The sequence below is a fragment of the Mchenga conophoros genome, linkage group LG10, assembly GCF_057382185.1.
Source record: "Mchenga conophoros isolate Kocher_MC1m ecotype Shallow Benthic linkage group LG10, M_conophoros_male_GT1.1, whole genome shotgun sequence".
NCBI lineage: Eukaryota > Metazoa > Chordata > Actinopteri > Cichliformes > Cichlidae > Mchenga > Mchenga conophoros.
The window spans coordinates 27,982,032-27,992,435 of record NC_140535.1 but is presented as its reverse complement, the minus strand read 5'-3'; the positions used below and the strand labels follow the sequence as shown (position 1 = coordinate 27,992,435).

The 10,404-nt window shown below is 41.9% G+C and overlaps 1 protein-coding gene across 1 annotated transcript; it reads right to left on the bottom strand.

The window, feature by feature from the left end:
• Positions 1-6,699: 6,699 nt before the first annotated feature.
• Positions 6,700-9,108, bottom strand: LOC146566124 (uncharacterized protein C11orf87 homolog). The gene is made up of 2 exons (XM_085289684.1): positions 8,726-9,108; positions 6,700-8,247 (listed from the first exon to the last, which is right to left on the bottom strand). The coding sequence occupies exon 2, from the start codon at positions 8,159-8,161 to the stop codon at positions 7,730-7,732; it is 432 nt and encodes a 143-aa protein (XP_085145810.1). The 5' UTR covers positions 8,162-8,247; positions 8,726-9,108; the 3' UTR covers positions 6,700-7,729.
• Positions 9,109-10,404: the final 1,296 nt, after the last annotated feature.

Below are 10,404 nucleotides of genomic sequence, written 5' to 3'. Positions count from 1 at the left end.
CCAGATAATTTATTTATTCATTTATTTATTTATTTATTGGTCAGGTAGTGTAGTTCCCTGCTGCTGCTTGTACAGCTGGAAAAAATGGGTCTTTGTGGCTCAAAATGGGCCTTTGTGGTAGTAGCTTTGCACTTAAGCTTGATTGGGTTGCATAGAGTTAAGTTTGGGACTCAACAGAGATTTGTGAATTTTTTGGGGGGTGAACAAAATATATTTTTAAGCTTAAGTAAATGATATCCATTTATAAAAACCAAACAAACAAAACAATGACAACAACAAAAAATCCCTTAAGGTTATAAATCACAGCCCTGGGGATTTTCTTTCAGGGGAAGACCAAAGCCTCTTTTGTAGGAGCCAAATTATATTTGGGAGAAAAAAAAGTAGCTGTAGGCTCATTCTCAGAAGCTAGAACCAGATCCAGATGTGCAGTGTGCCAGTGGAGAAGAGGTATTTGTGTCTGACAGCACAGAGTGCACATATTTATAAATGAACATTTTTAACATTATTTAATGCCCTAATTAAAAAAACAAAACAAAAAACAGCACATCCATTTTGACTTAAGAAAACCATCAAAATGTTCAGCATAATGTTAGCGTTGGAACCAGTTCACTGCTGGTTGTAGTCCAGTCATGAAAATCATCAAAGACTCCTGCTTTGAGCGATAATCTGTGTTTTCTTTAAGGATAGTTTAATTTCGTCTGTGAAATGGAGAACCTCTGACAATTCACTTCACCGTGTGTAGACTGAAATGTGTATCCATTACATAATGTCCTTTTCACAGGATATGATGTTCCAAGCCTTTGTGCTATAAACTAAGGTGAGCAATCACACAGAACCCTAATTCAGCTGTCAGAAAATGATGCAGTGTCCCACAAATGGATTACTATACAGGACATGAAGCCATGCAGCCATTAATCTCCAGAAGTGTGAACAGGCAGCAGCCCCATCCATCAGTAATCTCATCTTAAAGCCCCTCTCCACCGCGAGAAAATTCAGTGGAGGGTATCAACTGGAGCCGTTTTACATTCGAGAAACATATTTGCTGTTCGGGCCTATACTCACATTCTGGTGTCCTGTGGGGCCTCGATGGCTGTAAAATGCACCCACTGTAATACCCAAGCAGGGTGAACACACAGTAAAGCAATACACATCATGAGTTTTATTTAGGTGAAGGTAAGAGGAACACAGCCATACACAACATCAGGAGAAACAAAAAAAAAATCTCACAATGGATCAATAACATGTTGTTATTGAATTATTTACTAACTATAGATCTTGTGACTGCCTGTATCAGTCATAGTAACAAATCCCACAGCTCTGCAGAACTTTTGTCTCTTTTAGGCCATTGTTTTGGGGTTTGTTTATTTGTTTTTCCCTACAATCTTTTGATAGAAGCTAACTGGACTGGTTGAGTTTTTCTCAAAAATACAAAAATTTTTCGATTCCCACTAAAGAGGCTTTGGTTTTCCACCGAATGTGATTTTTAACTTGAAGTTATTTTTATAAGATGGATATAATTTACTTGAGCGAAAAATATATTTTAATCATTAAAAAAAATCACAGACCTCTCTTAAGGAACTTAACTAGATGCAGACCATAAGGATTATTTTTGCCCTTTTCCCTGCATGATATTTTGATAACCACATGAGCGTTCCTGTCATTTTGTGATCAGCAGAGATAATTTGCATGAGACAATGTAGACATTTGGAGTCATCATCTGGTCGCTACAATTGTAGCCAGTAGTTTATATAGTTTAGATCAAATTATGGACCAAGCATCTTACATACTATCATGATCAGAAAACACTGTGTTGTAGTTCACACACATACATGCGACTACTCCACTCTTTCAATGACTCTAAGGCTTCCATTTAAAACACCCATTTTCTTAGAGACCACTGCATCTCTGTTAGTAATGTTCTAGTTAAACTGAGGCCTATATGAATTACAGGAGAATGAGGGCAGAACAGTACAGCACATCAAAAATGATACACACTTTGAACAAATCTTATTTTCGATTCCTTCTTTCTTGCCCACAGAGCCATGAAGGTACTTGCCTGAGTTCTTGGTAATGTACCCTCACAGTCACAGCTTGAACCCGCAGTAATGAAGCATATACACAGACACTGGTGGTGACAAATCATCCTCCTCAAACCCTGACAGCAGGGGTGAGAACGGGAGCAGTGGTTCCCTCTCTTCCTGACAGTGAACTGACACTTGTCATCACTCTGAGCCGAGATATGGAGCCCAGAACCAATCTGCTAATGCAGCTCAGTGGAATAATCGGAGCGAGCTGTAAAGTCGCAGGCAAAGCCTTATCAGCATGAGAAAGCTGTAACCGGACGCGCGTCTAATTCATCCCTTCACCTTGAGAAATGTTTTAATTCCAGTGAATTCCTGCTGCATATCAAAGACTGAGAAATCTTCCAATCTCTGACGCAGTGGACTGTGAAGTGTTTATCACTCAATTTTTTTTTTTTTTTAATCCCCCACTCATGCTGCTTCTGTTAATGTGTAGCCCTTTAAAGTCCGATGCTCCACAGCAGGCAGGTTGGCAGAAGCGTTGGTTTTATATTGAGTGCAACCGGAAGCCCATTAATTGGCACGCCCAGTAGTTTACTTGCCAGGCCTTGTAGGAACAACCTGAGCTGAGTTCTTTCACCGCTTGGAGAAGGTCCAAATCTTCACACTGTCTCGATGTAATGTTACACCTGCACTGCAGAAACATTTCTGTTTTTCACATGACAATTCAGAGGTAATATTCCTTATGTTCTGGGTTTTCTTTTCAAACATCAAGCTACACAGTTTGCAACAATGTCTCAGTGTGGAACAGAGAAACAAGCCAAACCAGCGACTGCATCTTTCTATACCATAAATCCTTGCACACACACACCCTCGTCTGAATAGAGCTCTTTTTCTTTCTCTCCCCTCTCCCGCCATGCATCTTCGAGTTATGCCATTAAGTGCTACATCCTACACCACAAAGTTCACTCATCCACAAGCGCACACTCTGTGCAACGATTATGCCAACTGCCACACCCCTTTTGCTGACCTACGTAGAGTCACTTTAATGTTTTAAAAGAAGTGAAACTAGCAGCTGTTTTACTGTATTATTTTCACTTCATTTACTTCACAACTGAGAATTGAATTTATAAATCATCATTTGGATGATGTCGCTCTCTATCCGCTTAGCCTTAAATTATGTTTAGTTACTAATTATGCTGGGACATCATCCCACAAGACAAAAAAGAAAGAAAAAAAATGCAGTCATTTCCTTTGAGAAGGTGGTGCAAGCTAATATAGATAGTTTTACTTTGATGTGTAGACCTATATGAAGGCATGTTGCCTTAGGTGACATACACAGTACTCACAACCATAATGGCACCATCATTGAGACATTAAACAATGTCTAGAGCCCCTATTTCCACTTACTGGCCAACCAGCGCACCTTGCAGAGTCTATTTGGAGCGGTGATGAGCATGCCTCCTGAGACAACAAAACCGTGAAAACTGGCCCCATTAATTTTAAATTAGGTTATACACGATAAGTAGGCTATTCCCAAAGTGAACTTATGTCACAAAAGTCTCTGTCTGCCCTCTGTCTCTGCCTTTCTAATGCAGCTATATGTCTGATAATAGATAATAGCTGTCATAATTCATTACTGATTATTGACCTCTTATCGCCATCCATTCCCAATTACTGACTACTGATCACAATCCATTCCCGGCTACTGGCTTCTGACCTCCATTTCAAAGCTATTGACTTTCAGCTTACATTCGTCAACTGATCTCTATCCATTTCAACTCACTGATTAAATAATTCCTCGAAACAGACCTCATAATTCCTTAAATCTTTCCAGACTGGCAACCCTCAGTGACTCTGAGGCACTGACAATGACTTTACTTAAATCACAGCTACTGCCCTTTTTCCATTTCCTTTTGTACGCTGTTGACTTCCATCCTAGCCACCAACCGTTTTCCATCTTTACCTAGTGTCCCCTTCCACTCCTCTGTAAATTCCTAGCCACTGACCTCCATCAATTCTTAGCTGCTGATCCCTCACCATTTGTCTGTCCATTACTATCCAGTTACTTCAACCCATTCCTGTCTACTAACCTCCCACCATTCCTTTGTCCATTACTAGATACTCAACTGATTCTCAGTCACTGATTTCCATCCATTCCTAGCTACTGCCATCCTACCATTGCAGTGTCAACTCCTAGACTCTGACTTTTAATAGATTCTTAACTTCCAACTATTTCTAGCCACAGAACTGTGACAGCTCTATCCAAACCTAGCTGTTGAGCTCTTCCATTACCATGTACATTTTGAGCCAGACACTTCTATTAACTTGTATCCATGGACTTTCACTATTCTTTCACTATAACCGATATCTTTCCATGTATCTGTCCATTTCTATCTAGTAACCTCCATCCATTTATGGTTACTAGCTTCCCACCATTCATTTGTCCATTCCTAGACACTCAAATGATTCCTAGCCATTGATTTCCATCCATCCCCAGCTACCATTCCACTGTCAGTTCCTAGACTCAGATTTTTAAAAGATTCAAAGCTTCCAACCATTTCTAGTCACTGAACTTTGACAACCCTAGCCAAGTCTAGCTGATAAGCTCTTCCAGTACTTCATACAGTTTGAGCCATGCATTTCTGTTCAATCTTATTTACATACTTCGTCATTTTATAGCAGCTGACCTCCTTCCATTTCTCTGTCCATTCATAGCCAGAGCCTTCTATCCATTCTTAGATACTGAACTCCCTACCATTAGTCAATCACCTTTATCCACCCTTTGCTACTTCTTTCCACCTGGGTACTTAGCCTAGTCACCCTATTCTTTTTGTAGTAGCACCCCACAAGTAATCTACACCAACTGCAACACACACACTCCCACGAATTGCCCACAACTGACAGCCACAGACTTCCCCTTCTTAGGGACTAATCATCATAAAAGACTTAGCCACAGACCTCCACTAATTTGTAGTCATTGGGCACAATAGAGTCCTGGCTGGTGAACCCACTTCCCTCCCCAGCTACTGTGTTCCACTTCCCTCCACCTCTTCTGAGACACTGACCTTCAATCATTTAAACTATCTAGTTATCATTGATCTCCATCCGCCCATGCCCACTCACATTCATTCTTTCACTGCTACTGACACCAAGTCAGTGTACTTCCTCATCCTGCCTTGTTGGCAAGAGATGCCTGCACGTCCAAATAAATAAAATTTAGATCCACATTTATCAGAGGCAAGAGTTGCACAAGGTAATTATGAGTATGATTGCTGCAGGTTGTGGCCAGATCTAGCTACATAGAATTGCAACATTTAATGCACCGTATCCTTCTAATTATTACGTATTTATTTTAAATGTCAATAATTTGTTTGACCTTCTGGTTTCAAATCTATAAATTGCTGTGAAGTAAACATATGTTTAAATGTAGGATGCATCAGTCATCTTTCACTGACTTTTTCCAATTTTCCTGTGAGGATAAATGGCTTCATTTTGTTGCACTTATGCCAATGAGATAAGATAGATGGGCGGGCTGTCAGTGCATGTTCCAGAGGGGGCATCTTGCCAAAGATTGCTTCTTATTCCCAAGCATTTTTGCTGGGGACAATTAGGAACATGGTGTCCTGGTACCCAGCCAACGTGCTGTCTGATGCCGACTCATGGCCACCAATGTCCAATAAGATGTGATGGGGCTTGCAGAAAGAAGTTGAGCTCAAGGATGGTGTGTCTGTGGGCAAGACTGATAGGGTCTGTATGGACGATATTGCCCTATATGCAGTGAATGTGATTTTGTATTCAGTAGACACAGCTTTCAGCACCAGTAGTTCACGGCTCATGGGTTCTTAGAGACCCTTGGGAAGGTCATTTGTTCACTCCAAGAGGATTGGGCAATGGTAAGAATGTAAATGTAAACATTTTCATAATGTCACCTGTCATGGTCCTGGGTCGAGCGACCCAGTGTTTGAGTTTATGTATCTTTTGTATTTATTTGTGCCTTAGCTTAGTTCACCTAGTTAATTTCTAGATTACTGTGTAGTCCTGTTTCTTAGTTATGTCATCTCCCCTGTACTAAGTCTCCCTGGTTCATACGTCATGTCTGTGTGGTTATGTTTGGTTCCTTGTCTAGTCTGTCGTGTGTTAGGCCTGTTAAGTTGTGTTGTCGTGTCTAAGTCTGCATGTTTCCTGTTTTATTTTGAAAAGGGTCTTGTGTTCTGTGTTCATGTGGTTAGTTTTACTCTTCCCTGTGCATCATTATGTTTATCCTAGTCAGCTGTTTCCTCATGTGTCTCCACTTCCCCTATTTAAGTCCTCTGTTTTCTGAATGTCATTGTCGGGTTGTCTGTTATCCCCACCATAGTCATAGTCATAGTCATAGTCCTTGTCCTTCATAGTATTTGTTTCTTAGTGTGTTTTTAGTTTGCTTAGGGTTCCTTGTTTAACCCCTGCAATCATCCAAATAAAGGATCACTTTCTGTTTAAACCTGCAACACCTCGTCCACATCTGCTTTTGGGTCCTGTTTCAAAAAACACACCGGCGCACCCCGCCGTGACAGTCACCTATACAGTACTGCAATCATGATGATAAATTGTACCTGTCAATTCAGTTTCCAGTGTAGTTGTACATTTCCTTCAGTAGTAAAGGTGGTCCTGACACATTCAAGGGATTAACATAAAGTATTTATATATATCATGTATTTATTTAGAAACTTTGAATATTACACATTTTCCTTTGATAAGGCAGGTTAAATGAACTCCAGAAAGATGGTGTTACTGCAAACATTCCAGCTCTCATAATGGCATACATTTACAGTGAATTCATATAATAAATGACACAGAATTTCTAGTAGGCCCACTATTATACAATATTAAGGATCAGGAGAGACAAAGAGAGAGAGAGAAAAGACTGGCTTCAACTGAAAGCCTCTCTTGGAAGATTTCTCAATTTATTACATCTCAGAGAATACATTATAAATACTCAAAAATTAAAATACTGTATTAGCGCCAAAGAGTTACGTTAAAGACACTTGAAAGGAAAAAAGAAAAAATCTTATGTGCATAACTACAGCAAAAAGGTTTTGCATCCTGTCAGGCTAACTAGAGCTACCTACAGATGTCTATCAGACATTGGAGGACAGTACTTTATGCAAATATGCTAAGTCACTTGATTGAAGGAAAAATACTACAGCAAACAAATAAGCCGTTGTCTATAGCCTATGTGCAGCTTTGCACTGCCTAACAGCACCACAACATCCATTATAGACTAACTACATACTGGTAGTGTGTCAGAGGACATGCCAAGGAAGATCAGCGAGCCATTATGGTCTGTGTTATCTCACCAGCTCTCAATAATTTAAGCACAACGATGTGCACATCCCTGGGAGGATTTAAAGTTTCAACATATTTGAGGTTTAAACAACATTTTAGGGCTGGGGGGGAAAGGGGAAAGAGGGAGGCCCAAAAGTCAAAGCAGGCAAATACTTTACATAGTCCCAAAAGGAGTTGGCTAAATAGTGGTGTTTTAGGGAGGAGTGTGGCATCACAGCTAATCTGTGTGTCCGTGAAATGTTACCTCTAGGCCTATTCTGCTCAGTATTCTGCATTTTTTTCCTAATTCATCTACAAGCAGCAGAGGGGTGTGGGAGTTCTTTGTGCCTTATTGCTTTTCCTGTTTATTCCACAGTCTCGTTCCCTGAAGTTGCACTAAGTTAACAGTCAAGAGAAACTGTCTCGTGCAGCGCCTGTTTGTCCTCCGCCTCCACGTCCCCGCTCTCCGCGCTCTCCGCGCTCTGACACGAGAGCTTCTCCTCACATCTCACTGGTCGGACGATGACGCACGGCCTCACGGGCTCCCCGCTCGCCCCGGCGCGCGCGGGGTTGCGACTGTCGCGCTCGTACTCCTCCTGCGCGCGTTGGATCTTCCTATTCCGAAGCTTCCTCTTGTGGAAGTGGAAGGTTGCCAGGGAAACGAGGACGATCCCCACGAGCACGGCCACCAGCACGAGAAGCGCGAGGGTGGAGGAGAACGGCGGAAATAGGCTGAGCTGCTCCGCGCAGGTGCCGTTACTGGCCTGGAACCCCCCGTGACAGCGGTGCAGCGGCACCGACAGCCCCGAGGCCTCGGCGGTTCTGGCTGTCATCCCGGCCACTCCAAGTCTCACTGACCCCTGTACCCTTCGTGCTCTCCGGGCTCAGCGCGGTGACACCGGCCCGCGCATGTGGTTACCTGCACCGAAAAGAAGACACACGAGACCCGCTTGATCAGCTCCAGTGGAGGCAGAACATTAGAAACCCGCCCTCCAGTTTCCCCATTAGCTGATCCATTCTACATTAACAAAACCAAACCGAGACAATTAAGATGGCAAGTGGCACTGTGATGGCACTGTGATGGCACTGAATCCCAGTGTTAGATGAAATGTGCCAACTCCTAACAGATAATACGCCCAGGTCAGGTTGAAAATAAATGAATGAATTAAATTCGGACGTTGCTTTGAATGTAAGACACAGCAGAAGTCGGGACAATACATCAGCTATTGTAATGTGTAGGCCTTCGAGATTTAGACCCAACAGAAGCCCTTTTCTGCGCTCCACGCAGCAGCGTTTTAAGATAAGAATGTCATCTTTACGCAGAGTATAATAATCTGCATCAGCTCAGGCAGGTAGGCTATATTTAAACAGGAGGAGGAAAAAAGCTGGAGTCTTACCTGATAAAACAGTCAGTGCGGGAAGCGGTCCGTGAGTGGCGAGCCGATGTGTGTAAATGGGAAAACTGGATCGCGGTGACGCATTTCATACAATGTGATGCTGTTGCTGCTGCTGCTGCTGCTGCTGAGCTCCGATCATTCAGGACGCTTTGATTGCCGCAATCCGCTCAGTCTGCATCTAGGACGGCGCTTTCCCCCAGCTAAATATCTCAGGTAGAGAGGGAAACTCCCTCACTATGCATCAAAGTGGGCTTTTCAAAAATGCGATTAGAATAGAGCTGTGTCTGGTTTTCCTGGAAAAGCGTCCCTCCTCCTCCAGCCGTCCGCTGCTCCACTCAGCATCTGAATGAAGAGCTGCAGCTGCATTAAAGGTCTCCTATACCAGTCAGCTGGCAGGGTTGTTTGTTCCCCCCCCTCTTCACCCTGAGATGTAATTTATGTATTAACATGACCCCGGTGCGTGCGCTTCATTCCAATCAGCAAACTAATAAACACTAATCATCCTGGTGACTAAATAAGGAGGAAAATTAGCTATCAGTGGCATTCCTGAGGGTGTGGTCAGTCAAATGCTGCAAACCTACATGCTATGAAGATTTTAAGCTTCTTTATAATAACAGAAATTGCATTCATTTGTAGGTCTGTGCATGCTGTGAGGATTTCATTTGCTTCTAAAGTTGCTAGAAAGCTCCACACCTACACTTGTTACCATGAGACTTTATGGGATTTGTGCTCGGAGAACATCTCTGTGCATTTATCACAGATCTACAGCTGAAAATCAGTTTAACTCTTCATTAAATCAAGCTGTCGCAGGTGTAACTCTGCTAAGTAAACACTTTGGAAATCAATATCTGCTTCAGTGTGTGGGTTCTGGGGGCAAATACATGATCTTCACACTGCTGAAGTTTTATATCAGCCTAGAACAGCCAGATACAGTTAGCCCTCTAAATATGGATTGCAGGTTTTGGTGGCGATGGACCAAAATTCCACTGAACTGTTTTTTTTGTTTAAATCTGTGGCATGAAAAGTAAAGGTAGAAGGGAGTCTGACTGGTCCTAGCAAGGCGTAAGTAATACAATTTTTGTAAGTTTTCTTTGCAAGTTTTTCACCATAAAAGTGACTACCGAGTGTATTTCTTTGTGGATTTTTTTTAGTGCAATTAGGATCATAATTATCCTGATGAAAGTTCACTTTCTGGTTCAGCTTTAATTTGATACAGATATAATCTCATTATGCTCAAGCAGAATTTGTAGTTCAGTCAGAGACTGACACTTTTCCAGTTCAGGTTTTGTCCAGCTCTCATAATGGGCTTCTTAATGGCTCGCCTCCCACGACAATAAAATCTGTGCACAGTCTTTCTGATTGAGATACCTGCCCAACCTATGAAGACATTTAGGATTGCTCATCACTTCTGGTAGATTCTTCTTGCCGTTTACGTGCTATTAGACAATCATTTGAAATATACCTCACTTGGTAGAATGATTTATCCACGAAGACACCCACAGCTCATTTTCTCTGGAGGTTGTTGATAAAAAACGTTTAGCAGACTCTTGAACCTTTGATTCAGACTTTCTGCATTTGAATTTGTGATAAACGTCAGGCTTTTTTGTTCACTCTTATCTATGTAATAACTCTTTTACATTATGACTAAAAAAAACTAACATTTTGTTGATTTTTGACAC